Raw genomic sequence first — 19,911 nt, forward strand, 5'->3', positions numbered from 1 at the left:
ATGGGGAGACTGATTAGATGGCACGTCAGGCAGCTGAACAGGCCCAGTCAGTGCGACGGATCAAGATTCTGTGCTTCGCCGTTTCCTTGCGAGGAAACCGGTGTTTCTTGCTGAGTATTCAATTGCTGATGGGTATTTGGATTAAGATTGAACTATTTCTTTTGATGCCAGACGTTTCGCGTGCCCTATTTCTACACAGCTAATGCAACGCCGTCGTGAATATCATCATAACGCTAAACCAGTAAAAGACCTCGACGCTGGGCTGGGAGTCGTCCTGCCCTCTTCGACCGTCACGTCTCTGGTGACCAAGATATTCGTCCGGAGCTGTTCGTTGGATACCCCAGACCCTATCAGCCGCGACTCGCTCCCACTCCTGTCCCTCCTGTCATCGGCAATCCTGACCTTGGCCCTGATGGGTGACTTTGGCTCATCAGCGCTCACCCAGGCCGAGATATTATTGCTGTGATACAGTGCGCCGTCGTTCTCAATGTCGTTGGCCCACGTGGTATCCAGCTCGATGTTCCCGCCATCGTGCTTGCTGCTGGCGCCCGTGACGGCCTCGGAGGCGGCGCTGCCCTTGGAGTGCTTGGCGTAACCACCACTCTGCGGCGCAGACTTGCCGCTCTTCTTGGACCGCAGCTGGAACAGACTCATGCGCCTGCGGCTCGCGGTCGTACGGCTCTTGGCATAGTACCCGGACGCGTCCCTGACTGTGCGTAGGCCCAGACAGGGGATCCATGACCCGATCAAGTGCCTAACGGTCGGCAGGCACGCGCAGAGAATCGCGCAGTTGAGCTCCACCATCGACCAAATCGCCCCCGGGGCGCCGTAGAAGGATGGGTCGCCCGCGCTGACCACCGCCTGGAGCTTTGTGGCGCGAACAACCGAGATTATGCAGGTGCTGTTGATGGAAGACACGTCAGAAGAAGTGCAACGCAAGACACGAATGAGGGATGGCTCTTGGAATGGGGTGACATGGAGCTTGGCTGAGACCCTGCGAGTCCCATGCCGCCGCGGCAAGGGAAACCCTAATAGAAAGGGGTGTGCTGGCTGGCCATCCAGGCCGAGGCCCAACTTCCGAGCGCTCTCCAGCTTTGACGGTTGTGTGATGATTTGGGTTTCGGGAAACAGAATTAGATAGTCAGGGAAATTAACAAGGCAACTCACAAGAAACCCAGACAGAAGACCATGATCAACAGGAACCTCTGACGGATGGGAAGCTGCAATGAGTTGATGAGAGGTATCGGCAAGAGGAAGACGATAAAGTCGGTGGTGATGTTGACTCCCGCCGCAATGTACCAGATCGTGAGACTGTCAAGGCAGTGCGGTGCGAGACTCGGGATGAAAATGCTGACCGGGCTGCAGGCGAAAGAGACGAGGATGGATTGGGCGATGTTCCACGAGACGGAGAAGATGATGATGATGAGCGACACCCGTTGCAGCCAGGCGGCCATGAAAATGCGCCTGTACTGGAGGAGCAAGCTGATCTTGACGCAGCAGAGGGACCAGATGTAGAGTTGGATGGCGGCGAAGAGCGCTTTCAGCTGGTTCATTAGGTTGTCTGGGCTGGACAGCCACCAGTGCTTCCCTGTCCCATAATGACCCTCTGTGAAAGCCGTCAGCCACACGCACACATGAGTTTACATTCATCGTGACCGTATACGGACCTAAACATGTTGAGACGTTCAACCCAATCGCAAGAATCTTAACAGTATGTTAGCCCCAACGCTGTCGAAAACTAAAACCAGTGGGTGAAATATACCTGCGTGACGACTATCATGAGATCATCGAGCCCGGCATTTCGAAGCTGTACAAGTCTCGTGTACATCCGCAAAATGACGATGGCCGTTGACAAGATTCCAAGGGCAGCCGACAGCCCGATCATCAACTCCGCTGTCGACTCATGGTCAAGCGAGTGATCTGGCGGATTGAACGACATGGTGTTGGCGATGGCCCGGGTAGGGCGCCCCTCGACGAGTATCAGTCTCTCAGGCCGCGGCTGAGAGGACGAATCGAGCCTCCCTCGATTAGGGATTCGACGATTATTGTTGTGAAGGAATGTGCTGCCGGGACACGTCGGGGAGGAGAGAAAAGGGATGATTGTCTTTTCACGTGGAGGGAAGACCCGTCAATATGCCTGCCCATGTGGGTATCTCAGGAACGGAGGCGGCCAGGGTCCAGAATTAATACACCAAGCTTTCTCGTCCGTGGTACTCTCCTTTGTCCCAGCTCTGGGGCCAGCATTAACATGTAAAAGAATTCTAGTGAGCGCGCATAGCGGCAGTGTTGACCCCAATCCCACCCACCACCTTTGGCGACTAGCTCGATTCGCGCCAACCCAGAGAGGACGCTTGCCCGCCCAATGTAACCTCGTTTTAATGTCCGAGCACCGGTACTAAATTGATGATGCGCGATTCCTAGATCTTGCAACCGGGAACGTCGCTGCTCGAGGCTGCCAGTGCGGCGAACACTGCGGCCAGCCATTTCCCGGGGGCCAGCAGGGGCCGTCGCCCAAACCCCAGGAGAAGAGAGCCCGAGCCACTGGCATCTTGCATGTGCTGCTGTTGCATGGCTTGCAGGATTCCTGCATGGCGGTCTGTCTGTCTGTCTGTCTGTCTCGCATGAGGAAAAGAGGACTTCCCTGCCCCAGTGCACGGAGACAGGAATGTGAGCACTCAGAAATCCATGTCTTGGGGGACCACACACGCGCACCGGAGCACCACCCAAAATGCCTGCGGCAGCATCTCGCCTCCTGCCGCACATTCCATGCCCTGGAGCCACTCCTCCGGCAAGACCCGCGGCGAGCCTCATACATTCGGTATCACAGCCCGTGTTTTCAGGGGCGGATACCAGCTTATTCTCCGGTGCGTGGTCTCATGCTGAAGCTGGCAAAAGAAAAGAGAGGGGAGGCAGATGACAAGGCAGCGGGTCAACTGCCATGTGTCTGCAGGTACGGATATTATTGACCGAGGTGGCACGAATACTTGTCCGTCCAGTTGAACCCTAGCTGCGATGGCTGCCCAGGTGTGTACACTTTGCCATGTTCCCCCTCAAGCCCCTCTGTCTGTCTCGCCACTATTCCGTCGCCGAGCTCTTGGAAGTTCATCCACGTGTGACTCCGAGTGGGCAGCCTGTTGCATGCACGTGGAGCAAGCCACCCGGAAGGTGGAGGGGCCATTGACGTGGATTCTGAACTCCTGGGCATGTTGATGGCCTCTCAAGTCGGACGCGATAGTACGCAGAACACTCCAATGGCACGGGTGCACACAACACTAACAGGAACTCTAACCCTCGGCCGTGGACAGTGACAGAGTGATTGACGATGGGCAAAATAGAGTTCGAGCTGATATCATCAGTGTCCACTATTCCTCCTCGGTGCAATTACGGAGTACGTACGGGGAGTGTAGCACGGCCTTTTGACTCAGGTGCCTGTATCCCAGCTCCGGCCCCTCCCCGCCCTGTCTTGATTGGACAGTGGGGCGTATGCAAGAATGGACTGGGCCGACACGTTGCTTGACGAAGGTGGCTTTTCCCATCGAGGACAGACCAGACCCCCCTCTCTTTTCCTCCCCCCCCAGCATTTCAGCGGCGGCTGCGGGGGTCAAGGATACCATCCGGAAGCAAATCGGCTTTATAGCCTTACCAAAGTTACATGAGTGTCACCGTGGTAATCTATGGCATTGTCGTCACTGTCAGCATTCAATAGCGGCTGTGAATCGGGAATAACCAGATAAAAGAACCGTCAATGCCCTCCCAAGTCGTACGAGCCGAGTGCCGGATTATCACCGTGGACTACCACGCACACAATGAGAACACATCTACAGAGCATTGTGGTAGAGGAAGCCTGCCTGGTGAGTAGCGTTCCATGGTAGGCCCCGGCCCAGATTTACGACTCGTCAGGTTTGTCATCTTCCACACTCCCCACCGATCGCAAATGGTCAAGGACCCTGTCACACGAGCCCCGCCGAACCCTCACACTGGCAAGACGAGCCCTGGCAGACAGACACACACCTAGGCAGGGTACAACAACAGAAGACATGGCTGCGGCAAGAGGGGTTCAGTGGCGTTTGAGGCTCCCGGCCGTTAACCCGGTATCAGGGTCGGCACCAGGATTTCGAGACTTGAAATACAGGTTTCCAGCTGGATGGACCACGGGTTACAACTGCCCCCATTGGACTGGACTGGCAATAGTGTAGGAGTGGGGATGGCCTCTGAGTCGTGCACAGACTACTGGAATAGGCCGCGATCTGGAAGCACTTGAGAGGGCCCAATCCCACAGAGGGTCCAATCCAGAGAGGGTCCAATCCAGAGAGGGTCCGGCTAGCAGGTGTTAAGGTCGATTTTGACCTGGTCCGTCTTGGGGCGATATGTGCCTGGAAAAAATCACAACATAGGTACACTACTAGGCTGCTACGCATAAGAGACTACGACAGGTAATACTCCGAACTCAAGATCTGCTCGCCGCATGGAGATGGCCAACATGGGCTATGTCAGGCCCCTTTCCCTGACCATATGAGCAACAATGCAGCAGCACTGCCCTCCCACCCAGCCCTCCAGAATCGCCCGGCCCGCCCTGGCCAGCCTGGCCCCCTTCGGCATACTTGGCGAACCACCCTGAAGGCGCTAGACTCACTAGACACCGTTGCGGTCGCGGAGAGCCCGTGCCCTGCTGGTGCAGGTCAGGGAATCGTTGACAGGTGACCCAGGATCACAGATGATCATCTCCAGGATGCACCCGCCCTATCTCCAGTGGCCGCCGGCTCGCCGAAGGGGCCCCGTAGGCAACCCCTCGCAGATTTAGAGACTGGCCGCATTTTGATAACAATACTGTAGAGGCTGTCACGTTGCGGGTGGCTAATTCTTCCTAATATGTAGAGTAAAGCCTGGCCTTTGTGCCACCTAGCCGACAATTGTACCTCGGCAATGGTATCCGACGGTTACCCAGTTGGTTTTAGCGGAGCCCCCTTCTTCCCGCAGCGGATAATATGGTCTAGTTTCTGGGCCCTGCGTGCAGTTCTGTGTAGGCGGCTGCAGATTCGGAAACGAAAGACTGAACCTCACGCTGCCCAGTCGCCGTCTTACTATCCGCACTCTGATGAAACGTCTGAATAGTCTCTTAGTGCAATTCGGGATCTGCCAGACCCAGATGCTCTTGGCATCTCGGGATCAAGGACGAGATGATCTTGAAACCATACTCGGAGGCTTGTCTAAGTTCTCGGGTCCCCAGTTTGGCGGTTTACCGAAAGAGATCTGTGATATGGTTTACGCTTAGTTGTGCACACAAGAAGCCATTAGCCTGATGTGATCCATGCATTTTGAATTATACCCTGGAGACCGCGCTATATATGGTGCTCATCTGGAGTGGGGGTCGAGATGGGATCGACCTGGGTATTGTATATTGCCAACGACTCCTCAAACCACGCTCAGACATTTGGCGACAACTACCGTCACTGATAACGCCTACGCGATCCCCTCTCAAACCTGGCTGTGTTACTCGATGCCTTCTTCTTGTGGCTGCCCTGTGTGTCAAGTGCAGGCCTCCCATTGGATGTGCCTGGGTATGCACTCCTCAGAGGCGTTCCGACGCTTCCTTGGTGGGTCGGAGGAGAGAGGGGTTCGTTTGACCATTTCCTGCTGCAGTGCAATCTGCAGCCCATCTGCGCCACCGACTCACCACGTTTCTCTCGGCGCCTCAGGCTCGCTTCGACTACCTGCCAGTGGGGTTCTCGTTCCTGAGTGTGGTGGGCCTCGTCCCTCCTGGGGGGGTTTCATATCGGTCTTGAAGTAGCTGCCTCCGAAGGCAGGCCCAGGCACAAGAGGCGTGTTCATGACATGTGCGAGCTGCACTCCGTGTCCACGTGCTGCAGACCCCGGGTGGTGGAGCTGCAGGGCCTCGGGAGCCACCCAAAGCAGCGACTCCGGGTTGAGAATGTCTTTGTCTGGTGCACCATCGATCCGGCGAGCCGACCACACCCGATAACATCACAGATCAAGACGCACGTCAGAGGTGTCGACACGAACTATTTCCCCTGCGATCTTGATCGTGCGTCAACTGGTGCGTGCGTGCGTGCGTGCAGACGTTGCGTCTGTGGCGCCACCGTGACATCCGCACTCCGATTCAGGACGTCCACAACTGTCGGATGTCACCTTTTCCGCGCTTGTCGTGGTCGGTAGGTCGGTCGGGTCAAGGCAAGCTTTGCTGACTGCCCGTTGCAAGTAACCTCGGGGTGGTATTCCCCATGGTTGGGGTTCGGTTGTAAGCCCCAGATTACTTAGCGTGGCGTGAACGGGCTTTTTCTCTTCTTTTCTTTCAGGAATCATCCCAACACACCCTACGCCCGGCCGTCCGGCTGCAGAGGGCGTGCATCCGGGAGGGACCCGGCGTGCGTCTGGCAGTTCTTGCAGTGCCCAGGTGTCCATGTCACCAGGCACTATCGAAGATTATTCAACACAATGTATCCTTGTGATGACTCGTCACTTTTGGCGAGTTCCATTCACCTGAGGAGGCGATCCGAGTGCCTGGTTTGTTTGTTGACAATGTCTAGTTGGATCTGACAGTGGCCCTCATGAACTCCTGTGGCGTCAAGGTTCGCCTCACAATCCGGTTTTCTTGGCAGATCCCTGGAGCTCCAGTCGAAGGACAATGTCCATAGGCGGTGGCTGACATCAATTGGTCGTTGCAGGCTCGTTCCTATGTCCCATTTATTAATGGCAGTGCACAATCAGGCCGTGGGTATTCTTCGGCCCCGGAAAACCCGCGACTTGCCTGGGCTGGCAGGCTGGGCTGGCTGGGTATATTTTTTCGGTAGGGGTGACCCGGCTCGTCGTCACGCCAGTCGGACGGAATCATATCCCGGGTGCCTAGGTAATATACCGGTATGATAGAATGAAGCGAGACGCGTAGGTTAAGGGCCGCTAGGCCAACAGCCCCTAAATCTAGAAATCAGCCAATTAGCCCTGTCGATCAGTCGATTCTAGCGGCGGACTTGGCGGGCCTAATTCGTCCCAAGTGAGTGAGTGTTGCGGCGCGTGGGTGCCGGGCTCAAAGAGCTGTCATTGATGCCTCCGAGTCCTGTGCTGAAGCGTTGCCGGAGTCCGAGCACACGTCCAAAGGCTCTCGTCTGTTGATCTCCCACTTCGCTACCAACAGAGTCGAGACTCGGGAACCCCTGACAGGCTGACAGGCCGCGGAACCCATGTGCGCCCAGGTTTCTATGGCAGAAGCCAGCCAACATCCCGACTAGAGCTCTCTCGGCGCAAGCCACATCGGCCTCTGGCCCTGGCGCCCTAGCCACCTAGTACGATTGTCCCACGGACAGCGGGCGCAGCGAACTAGGTCGTCGGACCGCAGCAGCTGCGGGCGGGCAGACGCGCAGATGGTTCGTTGGTTGAGCTAGTCCCCGGCCCGTAGGAGTAGCGGCACTTGGGCAGATCTGGGAACAAAGAGCTGAAGATCGTTATACGCTTGAGTCAACAAGCGCCTTTGGGGCGTGCTGATCCCCCCGACGGCGCAGGCGCTCAGCTGAACCGTCACGATCCAGATCAAGCCACGGAAGCGACGCGCCGTTTGCGCTGTCTTGAGTTGGGGAAGACCATAGTTACCAAGTTAGTTTCAAGGCCGGGCAATGATGATGCTCCCCTTGGCATCGTAGCTGAAGCCATGAAGGTGGAAGCTCGCATTTGTGCTTCAGATGCGCATAACATCACGGTACGTCTTCGGTTAGGCCATGAGCTGAAGTCGCACACGAAACATGAAGGCCTATCCATGAACAAGATGAGATGAAACCCCTGGATACTTCAGCGGGTCTATATATGACGCGTTGACAGTGAAATACCAGAGCTTGACAGCGCCTGTAGCCCTTGTATGCTGGCAAGAAGTGCTGGCAAGTGTTCAGCAGCTTGAGCCGGACCAAAACTGTATACAAACTAGGCAAGAATGCTATAGAGATCGTCAGGGCCATTTCTCGGCCAGAAGGCCCAGAAGAATGTGCACGCGCTAGAACTATTCTTGGCTAAGTTGCTGGTGCCCCTGAAACAAAGAGTCCGGGCCATGACCATCAGTCGAGTTCGTCCTTGTCGAAAGGAATGTTATGTCAAAGCTGGGGACGGTTTCCTGGGTGCCGAGAAGAGTCCGCTGACAGATAGTGAAATCCCCAGGACCGCGCATAACCGCAGACAGATCGATCACTTATTTCGTTGTTCTTTATATGAGCTTGAGAAGTACAGCAGCCCAACTGTGATTATAATCACAGGTTTCCCTAGAGATTTGATAATTAGCTAGTCGTAACAGGGATGCCGCAATGGTCAGATTCTCTAATTCGAGGAAGTCTACAGGTTGGCCTCCGTGAAGGGTGAATACAGCAAATGATTCCACCAGCAACAGCAAAAACTCAAACAGAATGTACTATCGTACCCTATGACGATGCATCCACGATACGTACCTACCTAGGTAGATAGAAACCTTGTAATCTGCCAATTTCGTCCTCCCAAGCTCTTCAAGGTAGAGCTTGGACTTGATGCTGTGGCCCCTCGCGATCCCATGGGATGCTTTTGGGGGAAAGGAAACAATGACTCTGCCGCTGTTGTTCGATATTATACAGTCCCGTTCAGCAGTGCATCCGATGACGCATTTGTGTTCATGTAATCGCATTTCTATTGCAGCCACGGAACAGTGAAGAGACTAGCTACATCTCTCAAATTGTGGTCCTCAAATAGACTCTGGTCTGATCTGCTGCGCTCGAAGCAATGACTCTTGAGCAATCAACCCGACACATTCGCAGCTTTGTCAGGCCTGTACTCAAGGAGTTCTGTTCTCAACCCTTCTGGGTCATCCTCATCGCCCTCAGCTTCGATTTCAGTGATGTGAAGAAAGCCTAATTTGCGGAATATCGGTGCTGACATGGGCGCCGAGCTGGTGCACATTGCAATTCCATCCGTGCGTGCCAGATCCCGTGCCCATTCCAAGAGCTTAGTACCAGTCCCACGTTTCCAATAGGCGGGATGAACGACGACCATGCTGACGACAGCATCACCATCACAATGCCTAGATTAAGAGCATAAATTTCAGTGACTTTGTTGCTCACACTTTTTCCGATGAAAACACCACGACGGCTTACCTTTTGCGAGTGGAGCCCACCTGGGAACCCCAAGAATCGTAGTGCTGGCGATTCAAATCTCTCCCTGGGTTTTCCGACAACCCTGGGTAAGATCCTGCCTTCAGATTAGAAGGCTGTCACTGGAAATGCTGCCGTGCTTGCTCACCTGTGTGGTCCTTGAGCTCTCCGCTTCTCTTCGACTCGGGCCCCAGTTTCACTGTCATCACGCCAACAACAACCTTTTCCCCAGCCTCCGGTGGAGACCAACCGTTGTCGGGGGAAATGATGGCCGAGGTTTTGCTTGTTTCATCGGGGTCATAACGGTCCTCATGGACCAGAACGACCACATCATCGCTCTTCACTGCATCCACGAATTGCGAGCGATAAGACAGAAGCGTGTCTTCGGGGAACTCCACATGGTGCGGGCGTTCCCAACGAAAAACGGGAGAGTAACGAAATCCCGCAGTCGTTACAATTCCGATTCGCAGGATGTCAGACGGAGTCGCGAGACGTAGGCTCCCAAAGTCTGGAGGGGGGTTGAGACTGCCACCGACCATTGCACACATGCTAACAGAGCCTTTAATAGGTTGTCAAGATTTTAGGATAGGAGTGTGACTTGACCGAGGTGGAAAGAATGACAAGTACTCGCCAAACCTTGGAAGAGAATGAAAGGAAGTGGTGGCTTGAAGTACAGCTTGCCTTGTTGTTGGTTGCCTGATGACGCTCGTTTCCTGACTGACAAGAGTTGGTTGGTGACAAGGCGACACGCTGCCGTTTGTCCCGCTCCACCAGCCTGAAAAGTTTCCCGGATATTCCTCGTTCTTCAATCCTGTGTTACCTTTACAGACAGTGGTACCTGGGACTCTAATCTCTTCATTGGTTCACATTGGAGAGCACAACTTCACGTCGCGACAGCAAATCGCCACAGTGAGGCGAAATCATACGCAAACACTCCCATACAAGTTGGACATGTACTCTACTCGTTGATCATCAACGCCGGCTTTCAAGCCGAATGGAATAGTGCAACGAAGCGTACTACTCTTCCACCAGAAAAGTCTCTCTGGGGGTCGAACTTGCTATCTATCTCAACAAGTGGGATTAAACAGCCCTGTTCATCCTGAGCACGCGATGTTTTGCTTCTACATTTGTACGGATAAAGAATGCAGCCCTCTGATAATTTGGGCACCCTTGACTCGTCGAAACTTGCTTGAGATGAGGTTGGTGAACTAAACAATTAAGCCGATCGTAAGGTGAGGCGTCAAATTCAAGACAGAATCTCCCAGCGCGACTCTCGTGAGCCCAACGAGCTTGAGCATGTCAACCCCGACACCGCCCTCTCCACGCCGCAGCGGCTCCGGTTCCTGCACTTCCAGCTCCGGCCGAGCCCGATTCTCCGCCAGCCTGGGCAGGCGGCGGTGGTACCCGAAAAGCTTCACACGGCCGAGCCCGTCACTTGGCAGCGCCTGCTTGCTCGGCGTTGGAACCCTGCAAAAGGCTCATCGGGTCTTATTGAGGGAAGAGGCTTTTTGCGACTGTCTATCCGGACAATGCTAACTATTAGCTACGGAGGGCGATGCAAGGATCCCTTGGATAAAATATGCTGGCTGACCTCTGGCTGGATATTTCGCAACGGAGACTGTTTTGAGACCAAGGGATTGGCTTGTGGGGTGGTGCCATGGGTGCGGAATCATGTTAAGCTCGGTGTTGACTCGCCGCGGGCGTTTGGAATTACGTGTACGCTGGTCTAGAGCCTTTAGAAGTAAGTGGAGGCAAGGAGGAGGGGGCGGAAAGTTTCGTTCAAGACCTGTGACTCTTGCCCAGGTATGCTCATAGAATAGATGGCCGAGAGCAAACTTTCCAAGTATCAGGATGAGGAACGCCAAATGCTTCTTGGACTCGAATCCGGGCTGGAGGAGACGCTGGAGGAGACCCGTGAATCATTACGGAGCTCTTGGAATCGATTAGAGGGATGGGGTGAGGGGCCAGCTGGCTTGCGCCATATTTAGCAGTGGTCAATGAGGTATCAATAGTGTTCTTATAGAGGTCTGTGATGATAACAGGACGCGAGACTAAATCGAGACGAGATGCGGTTTATCAGCAAAGTGCCAGTGAAGTGGCACAACCGCCTCATTTATTAGTCAAAGATGCCCCTCCCACAACTTTGATTGCGCGCCGGTCCTTGAAATCCATCAGCCCATCCCATAAGCATCACTGATATGCTGCTCCCTAGCCTCTCCGACGACTCTGCACTCCAATACCTGGGTATCAAAGACTTCTCGTCTGGCCCTCCCAAGGTGTTGTCAGCTGAGCGGATGGCAGCCTGCTTCCAGTCCCTAGTTAGGTAGTTGATGCGGTGGGCGGCGTGACCCTCGTCTCCTTCTGGGGAGCTTCCACCGGCGTCACATAATACTAGTAGTAGTCCTATGCAATTGTTGGGGGCAGTGGAGCCAGTGGGAGGCTTGTTCATAGGAATCCTGCGGGGAGATTGAGACCAAAAGGGAAAGACTGCGGAGAGATCTATGATGAGATTACAAGCAATCCTCTGTTACCTAGTTGAACATGGGCGTGACACATCCATGATCTGACGCACGACATGTGGACTGACAGGTCGCCTTAAATGGGTGGACCGTGTTTCCAATGAGATGATAGTCAAACCTGCAAAGCCTCCCGAGGTGAATTGGTTGGTTGCATGCTTTGGAGCCGCAGCAACCAGGACAACACCCTGATACACTCTGCCAATGCAAGTCCCACCCAGGCAGGATCAGCTTATGCCAGTGGCTGTCGGTGCCGCCCGATTCGTAGCACTAGTAGTTGTGTCAATCTCGGACAGCCAGCATGCCGCATACCAGATTCACTGTGCCGGAGTGGTCCGGAAGACCATACACGGCGAGGATTGTCACCAAGCAGGCCTGAGTGAAGAGATCGAACAGCAGATACTCTGGCTCCACGTCAACGACTGTCTCCATGGCTCTGAGAGCCATGATCAAATGCAAGGCTGACGCGACGCCCGTAATCACCCAAGAATCAGTTGGCCGCAATGGATCTGGGGCCTGGATATTGAAGGACGCTGTCAGAACTGCCAAGTTTTGAAAGATGCCTTGAGTTTGGATAGAGCGTTCCTGTCCATCAGTTCCTAATCCTGATGAAATACATCAACTGAGAGAGAAGCCAGAAGTCCATGTGGTCAGGTGGCAGCCCCCTTCAACACTTGTTCCCAGTATCCCAGATTTACATCACGTCCAAAAGACACGACAAGGCACATACAGACATATCATGCCCGGCCAAGCAGCACCAGCACCAATGCACGCACGCTCCGAGACCCAAACCCCCAAGGCCGATACAACCCAATCCAATCCAGGTTAACTCAATCAATCACGGTGATCCGCCCTCCTCCTCCTCCGACCCCGAAGACAGCGACGAAAGCGACGCCGCCCTCCCCTCCCCCTCCCCCTCCCCCGCCCCCAGCCCCGCCCGCCCCTCCGACCCAGGCGAGAGCGACGGGTCCGAGAACGCCCGCCGGGGGACCCGGTCCACGGAGGTGACGACGCCCCTCGCCTCCCCCCTCTCGCGCATCAGCCGCACGAGCGCCTGGTACCCCTCGTCCGCCCGCGAAAAGTTGTTCCCCTCGAGCGCCAGCTCCCTCAGCCCGGGGAGGCGCCACAGCACCCCCGCCAGCGCGAGCGTGTTTGCGGGGCTGAGGTTGCACAGCCTCAGCCGGAGGACCTCCAACCTGCTGGGGTGCGGCGCGGCCGCCAGCGCGGCGATGAGCAGCGCGGCGCCGCGGGAGCCCAGCAGCGACTCGTCGAGGTCGAGGACGCGCAGGGCCGGCCACGCGCCCACGGCGCCCGCGAGCGCCGCGGGAGCCCAGCAGCGACTCGTCGAGGTCGAGGACGCGCAGGGCCGGCCACGCGCCCACGGCGCCCGCGAGCGCCGCGTGGGTCGCCCCGCGCGCCGCGATGATGTTGTCGGCCAGGTCGAGCACCTCGAGCCCGTGCAGGCGCGCCAGGCCCTCCGCCACGAGGTGCGTCATCCCGCCGTGCCGGATGCCGTTGTTCTTGAGGGCGACTGTCGTCAGGTGCGGGTGTGCCGCGAGCGCGGCCGCCCACTCGCGCATGCCGAACATCGGGTCGTCGTCGTCCTGGCAGAGCTTGTTCTGGGCGAGGAGCAGCGCCCGCAGGGGCGGTGCGCCGGCGCGGGCTTTCTTCTTGGCGGCCAGGCTCGCCAGGGCCCTGGCGACCGCGGCGCCCGTCTCGGGCCCCAGGCCCGTGTCGTTGAGGTTGAGCTCCTGCAGTGGTGTGTGGTTCCCCGCCAGGTACAGGAGGGGCCCCTCGACGCATGGGCCCAGGGCGTTGGACGAGAGGTTGATGGAGCCCAGGTTGGGCAGCTCGACCATGGCCAAGGCGAGGACGCCCAGTGCCGGGGAGATCTCGTGCGGTCCCCGCTGTGCGAAGCAGTTGGAGAAGTCGGCCCTGCGCAGCCTCGTCTTGGTCCGCAGCGCCTGCGCCAGTGTGAAGGCAGCCCAGGGACCTAGTGAAACCCCGTCGAAGGAGATCTCATCGAGGGAGGGGAGGTGCTTGATGGCGATGATGTAGGGCTCGATTTGCTCGGCCGTGTCGAGTCTTCTATCCGTTCTCGACACGTCGTACTCGAGAATGAACCTGCGAATGTGGTGCATGCTGCCGCCCATCTTGAAAAGCAGGGCCATCTTGTCCGCTTCGGCGACCTGAAAGGTGAATGTGTCCGACTTTGGAAGTGACGAGTCAAAGCGGCGGACTGTCCTTCTCAGCAGCTCAGCGCGGACCTGGTTTACCAAGGGCCCTGCGCTGAGCTTCTTGATATGGGCGTCGAGAATGCCCCTTGTGCTTCGTGGTTTTCTGGACGGCTTGGGGCTCGATGATGATGCCGAGTGGGACGGACGGTCGACGGGTGAAGTCATGTTTGGATAAGACCTGGCGTGTTCAAAGCAGAAAAAAGGGGACAGGTTATTATGCAGTTAGTCACATCAAGTCGGTTGAAGCGTAGCCAATAACCTTTAAAAATCTCGAAATGATATTCCTCTGGGCACGTTGGACAAGACCATAGCGGTCTCTAGAAGGCCAAGGCAAGGTTTAATACCAATGGTTCTCTTCGCGGCGCCGCACAGGAAGCTGGTGTGCTGATTGTGGCACGGAAATAGCCCCGGGCATACAAAGACAAGATTTGCAATGTTTTGGGAGGGACTTGAGGAGCCTTGCTGACACAAGGTTCTTTGAGGCGGAGTGTCAATCGGTCTTGGTCCATGTGGCATCTTGCAGACAGAAACCCACACTACCCTTGGCCATCGTGTCATCTCTCCAGCTTTGAGACTAGGTTGGGTCTGGGATCTGGCGGAGGATTTTGCTGAGAGCAGCTGTCGCAGAGGCAAGGCGATGAACTACCGGCTGGCCCCGGACCGAGATTGGCGCAGCTGGCAGCTCAACAAGCGGACACGCATGTTTTTCTTCGAACAATACTGAGTGGTCATTGTCTGGAGACAAATGAAGCCCCATGACTGCCTGGGTTCATCACCGTCCGAGGTTGCCAGTCACACTTCCCACCATGACGGCAACCTCACGGTCCCAACCAGCCGCCCTCTCACCTTTTGTCTTGGCCATGGCACTCGGTGGCTGGCTGCCGCGGATCACACACTCCCGGATGAACGCCGCCACGTTGTCCTTGTTTGTCCTTAGTGTCCGCGCAGAGACGCCACCCCGGTTGATGATCTCCTGGACGCGAGAGGACAGGCCGCCGGCCATGGTGCGCCAGAAGTAGCTGGGCAGGGAGCCGGTCTCGAGGTGGGCCAGCAGCGGGTGGAGGAGGTTGCCATGGCCCTTTTCCGTGCCGGGGCCCGGGGGCAGCAGCGGGTGTGCTGGGGCCTTGGTGGCCTCTAGGACCATCTCGAGGGCGACGATGTTCTGGCACCGGGCTGCTACCTCGGCCAAGGTCCGCTCCAGCCTGGGCAGGGCGGCGAGGGCGTCGCGGAGGGTGGAGGTGCTGCTCTGCAGCTGCGTGCGCAGGTAGGCCTCCAGGGCGCGCAGCATCCAGATTGGCGACCACTTCTGGCCCTTCTCCAGGGTTGTTGGTGAGAGGAGATATAGCGTTGACAGTGCGGATATCGTCCGGGCCTTGGTCTCCTCGGACTGCGCAAATGTCGAAGAGCCCGAGGCAGACCCCATTGAGAACTCGCGTATTATCCTCTCGCTCGTCTCCCTGACCGACGTCTCGATGGGCCCGGTGACATTTTCCTGCAGCGACCGGATGCTGTCGACCCTGTCGAGGCCCTGGCCCTCGTCGCCGGAACCCTTGTGCTCCAGTATCTCGCGCAGCGACAGTATGGTGTGTGCGCAGCGCACCAAGGCCCTGTGGTCCTCCTTCTTGGTGCCGGGGGCGAGCTCTGCGTGCTGCACCTCCAGCTGGCGCCCGAGCTGCAGGCAGCGGCCGACGGCGCGGCCCATCCTCAGGGTCTCCCAGAGGCGGCTGGCGACCTGCCTGACCTCGTCGGCCTCGGCATGCTTCTGGATGACCTCCCTCTCCAGCTGCTTGTAGCTGTCGTTCAGGCTCTTGATCTGGCCGTCGAGCTCGCTGACGATCCTGCCGCTGGCCTCGGTCTGGTCCTTTGTGTGTGTGAGCAAGGGGAGGGCGGAGCGGGTGGTGAGGAGGTCGATGTGGGAGTCGATCTCCTGGATGTCGAACAGGACGCGGGACAGCGGCGTGGACAGGTCGAGGGGGGTGTCGTTTGCGTTGTTGGTGGAGAGGACGAGGGTGTTTGCGAATGCGGCAGGCGAGAAGTCTGGTGCGACAAAGGTCTCGTAGTCGATGTACGAGGGCTCATCATCACGGCCTTCTGTTGGGCTGTCCATCTCGCTGTGGTGGTGGTGGTGGTGGTGATGCCAATAGGAAATAAGGAGCGGGTGTTAGTCGTAGAAATAATATCCCAGCACCCACACCTGTCAGTATCTGTCTGAATCGGTCAATGGCTGGCCCTTGAGTTGGTGATGGGGCGGATGGGCGAATTGAGGAGCTGTTTGTTAGCAGAAAAGCTCCCCACGATCTGGCTTCAAGGAGCTTGAGCCTTGGCCGTCTGCAGACTTGGGGAGTTGGGGGTGACAGGGGTCGGTACTGTACCTTCCCCATGTTCAACTGGCGACCCCGAATGAAGTCATCTGATGTACCCTTGTACTGTGTATCCAAGTACCGATGTACCCTTGTACCTCTGGACCTGGGAGGTTTCTCAGACGGGGTTCATCGGATGGGATTCTTGCTGCTAGTGCAGTTGAAACAAAACAGTTATATTCATGCAAATATCATGACTGCTCCAAGGCAAACCACACCATGGTATATGACCTGAAATGCCGCAAGTCCAATAAACAAACACCGCAAACACCACCGCCTATAGATGACGTCCTGCGCGTGCTGACTCTTGGCGAGCTTATCCGCCTTATCCACCACGCTAGCTGGCCTGGGAGGGCTAACAGTAGCATGGACTGCCCCACCTTCCTTCCATTGGGCTGGCAGGCTGGCCCTTCCTGCGGTGTTATTGAGTGATTTTCGACCTTGAACCTTGCCTGCTTGCCTGGGGGCCATGCGGCTTCTTCGGAGTCTCGGCTCTTGCAGTAGCAGCAACTGACTTTTGACATTCCCGTCAGAGCGACGGTCGAGCGCAACCTTCCAGCCTTCCGCCCCTCATCGCTCGACCTCCCCGTTGCACTCCATTCCAGAGCAGTGCGGCAGTTCAAATCCACGACAGACACGACATGCCAAATGGTCTGTCTGTCTGCTGTCTGCTGACTACCTGTCTCTCTCTCTCTCTCTCTCTCCCCCCTGTGCTTCGAGTCCACCGATTTCTTGATTGAAATACGGTCAACGGGCCACCGCATCACGACATCACGACGACAGGTTCAATCCGCCGTGATTGACCGACGCGACAAGAATTAATTCTTCCAACATACCGACTGTCCACGCCGTCGAATACACACCTGCACGACAAAACGATGCCCGTCTTCGACGCCAGGGACATCTTGTCCTTCGATCGCGGCGACAACGACACGGACACGGTCATTGCGGGCATCCACTTCAACCTGACGGCTCTCCAGCATTGGAACTTCACCCTCTACTCCAATGGCACCCTGTCCAACGGCTCCCGGTGCCTGCTGACCTCGGGTCCCTATGGCGACTTCACGCCCAAATATGTCTTCCCCAACGGCACGTTCCTCAACACCACCTCGTGCTACTCGCCTATCAAGCCCATCTCCACCAGGGGCTTCATCAGCATCGGCCTGGCTGTCGTCTTCGGCCTGGCCCTGATCTTCACCCTCATCTGCCTCCGCAGGCACGGCCGCATGTACCTCCCCACCGAGAAGCGGTTCAGGCCCGTCGGCAGGAGGTGGCAGTGGTACTGGATGATCGCAATGTGCGCCACCGGCTTCATCAGCCTCGTCACCAACATCGACGTCGACCGCTACTTCCTGCCCGAGATCCCCATCGTCCTCACCTCCTTCTTCTGGTTCCTCATGAACCTGTGCACGATGGCCTGCGTCTGGGAGGCAGTCCGCCACTGGGGCAGCTGGCAGGAGAGGCAGTTTATCGACCCGGACCCCTTCCGCCTCAAGATGGACGACAAGAGGGCAAAGTTCGAGTTCTGGGTGCCCCTCTTCTTCTACCTCTGGTGGTGGCTCGACTTCTTCATGGGCATCCCTCGCAACTGGGGCAGCCTCGAACTGCAGCGCTACCCCGAGCAGACCCGCCTCCGTGCCGCCCCCGGCGCCACCGACAACAGGCTCAAGGCCGCCGCCTTCCTGCTGCTCATGTGCTGGCTGACCACCGTCTACTACCTCCGCCACTCGATCAAACACTACAAGGAGCGCAACAGGGGCATCTTCAACCGGGCTGTCGGCTTTGTCAAGTTCACCCCTTACCGCTTCATGCTCATCCTCCCCCTCGCCCTGTCCGTCGTCGCCTACCAGGCACTCAGCGCCTGGGAGTTCCAGTACTCGGTCATGGACATCAGAGGCGACAACGTCTCCACCTTTGTCGGCGGGTACGCCCCGGCCCTGTTGATCATGCTCGTCCAGATCGTCGCCGGCTTCCTCAACCCCAACGAGGACAGGGAGCTCATCCGCCAGCGCCGGATCCGCGGGGCCGCCGCCGACCACGAGCTCGGCGTCGTGCGGAAGCCCGCCTGGTGGAGGCGTGCCAACGGCGAGGTGCACGACGGCGAGACCATGCGCGAGCGCATCGCGAGGAACGTGCGCGAGGTCGGCGGCGGCCGCGCCACGGCCAAGAATATTGACGAGATGCACGAGGTCCGCACCAGGGAAGCAGGGTCCGCCAGCGCCCCGGCAGACGTCGAGGCCGGTCAGGTCCGACGGACGGCGTCCAACGCTGGCGGCGGTGGTGCTGTCGGCGCAGCAGCACGGCCGACCCCGGGCGGCGGCGTCACGACCTACTCGGGCAGCAACAACGACCGCCGCCGGACAGAACAGGCCATGCAGGCCGTGGCAGGCCTGCTGTTCCCCAGCGCCGGCAACCCGCAGGGCTTTGTCGACCGCGTGAGCTACATCTCGGCGGACGGCCCGCCCCCGCCTTACCCGGAGCCCCAAGCCCAGCCCAAGCCCCAGCAGCCACCGCAGCACCAGGAGGAGGCGGAGCGGGGCCGGCAGCGCAGTGACGATTCGATCCGGGCCACCGCCGCCGAGAGGAGCACGAGCGCGAACACGAGCAACTCCCTCGCGTCGCCGCCGCAGCAGATCAAGAGCATGTTGGATGTATAGCGTGCCCGTTGGGTGGCACGCGTGCATGCATGCGTGTATCTAGGCACGCATGATGCTGCCTCGCATGCCCTGCCCGTTCCGTTCTGAAATGCTCCTCCCGCCTTTGTTTGTCCGTTGGTTTATTATTTATTATGAGACATGAGGATATACTCGCGCAAATGAACACTATGTATGGGCTGGGATAAAATTACAAACAAACACTCTTTTATAATCATTAGCATATTGCTTGGAGATGGCACCCCTCCCAAGTCTGGCGTTGTTGGCGGGTCTCGCTCGATATTTTATGGATGGGGTAGCTTGCGGGTGAGGCCGATGGACAGGCACGACACTCCTTTGTGGGTGAAGGGGGGGGGTGGCGAGGTATTGTATATAGACTTGGTAATTGTTGTAGTTAAGATTTAATTGTGGTTCGGACTTGGGCCAACGAATTTGGGATAATTCTCAACCCTGTCAGTGTTTGTGGTGACTGCGCCTTGGTGCTTTGGTCTTGGGACCAGGTGTGTTAGAGTGCGGTGTGCTTCACCGACTACCCGGATGACTATTACAGTGGATGATAGAGCTGGGCTGGACCGAGCTGGGATAGTTCTCAAGGTATGAAGAGGTATAGTAGATACGATTCCCGCTTATTAGGGAACCTTGGAGCCGCCTTTTAATTATGCAAGATTGGTCATGTCATGTTGGATGGAAATAGTACTGATTTGCCTGGCCTGCCTCCAAGGCTCTGACGAGCCCTTTCGCATCAATTGATCAGAAACATGGCCCTAGCCCGCCTACACGGCTTGCCAAGTTAGGTTATCATGTGTTTTCCCTTGACGCGGTACATGGTGAAAGGTTACAGGAGTTGAAAGTGGCTGTGAGTGATGGTGTCTCTGCCCGGGATGGTTGTTGAATCACTTCCAAGGGCGTCTCGGTCTTGATTTAGGTAGAGATTGCTTACACCCACACCGCGGCGGTTCCATGTGTGGAGTTATTTGTCTCAACTGGCTGGAGGAGTTGGGTGGTGCTGGTAGCATTTTGAAGTCCTGACT

At 57.0% G+C, this 19,911-nt stretch overlaps 4 protein-coding genes across 4 annotated transcripts; 1 reads left to right on the forward strand and 3 right to left on the reverse strand.

The window, feature by feature from the left end:
- Positions 1-117: 117 nt before the first annotated feature.
- KVR01_013612 (uncharacterized protein) lies at positions 118-2,272 on the reverse strand. Its single transcript, XM_044787071.1, has 4 exons — positions 1,763-2,272; positions 1,668-1,704; positions 1,168-1,606; positions 118-901 (listed from the first exon to the last, which is right to left on the reverse strand). The coding sequence occupies exons 1-4, from the start codon at positions 1,937-1,939 to the stop codon at positions 226-228; spliced, it is 1,329 nt and encodes a 442-aa protein (XP_044637387.1). The 5' UTR covers positions 1,940-2,272; the 3' UTR covers positions 118-225.
- A 9,907-nt stretch (positions 2,273-12,179) lies between these two features.
- On the reverse strand, positions 12,180-14,031 carry KVR01_013630 (uncharacterized protein; the record flags this gene model as incomplete). Its single annotated transcript, XM_044785292.1, has 2 exons — positions 12,180-12,893; positions 12,988-14,031. 2 exons carry the CDS (start codon positions 14,029-14,031, stop codon positions 12,468-12,470), a joined length of 1,470 nt encoding a protein of 489 aa, XP_044637405.1. The 3' UTR covers positions 12,180-12,467.
- A 607-nt stretch (positions 14,032-14,638) lies between these two features.
- KVR01_013646 (Golgi transport complex subunit COG5) lies at positions 14,639-15,973 on the reverse strand (the record flags this gene model as incomplete). The annotated part of the gene is made up of 1 exon (XM_044792918.1): positions 14,639-15,973. The coding sequence occupies one exon, from the start codon at positions 15,971-15,973 to the stop codon at positions 14,639-14,641; it is 1,335 nt and encodes a 444-aa protein (XP_044637421.1).
- A 658-nt stretch (positions 15,974-16,631) lies between these two features.
- KVR01_013641 (uncharacterized protein) lies at positions 16,632-19,311 on the forward strand. Its single transcript, XM_044785116.1, has one exon. It carries the CDS (start codon positions 17,105-17,107, stop codon positions 18,881-18,883), a length of 1,779 nt encoding a protein of 592 aa, XP_044637416.1. The 5' UTR covers positions 16,632-17,104; the 3' UTR covers positions 18,884-19,311.
- Positions 19,312-19,911: the final 600 nt, after the last annotated feature.

Source organism: Diaporthe batatas (genome assembly GCF_019321695.1).
Source record: "Diaporthe batatas strain CRI 302-4 chromosome Unknown Contig00029, whole genome shotgun sequence".
NCBI classification, from domain to species: Eukaryota; Fungi; Ascomycota; class Sordariomycetes; order Diaporthales; family Diaporthaceae; genus Diaporthe; species Diaporthe batatas.

Coding starts and splice junctions, on each gene's coding strand:
- KVR01_013612 (XM_044787071.1), bottom strand. CDS start 1,939: ATGTCGTTCAATCCGCCAGATCACTCGCTTGACCATGAGTCGACAGCG. Junction 1,705..1,762: donor TCATGATAGTCGTCACGCAG/GTATATTTCACC, acceptor CATACTGTTAAG/ATTCTTGCGATTGGGTTGAA. Junction 1,607..1,667: donor GAACGTCTCAACATGTTTAG/GTCCGTATACGG, acceptor CGGCTTTCACAG/AGGGTCATTATGGGACAGGG.
- KVR01_013641 (XM_044785116.1), top strand. CDS start 17,105: ATGCCCGTCTTCGACGCCAGGGACATCTTGTCCTTCGATCGCGGCGAC.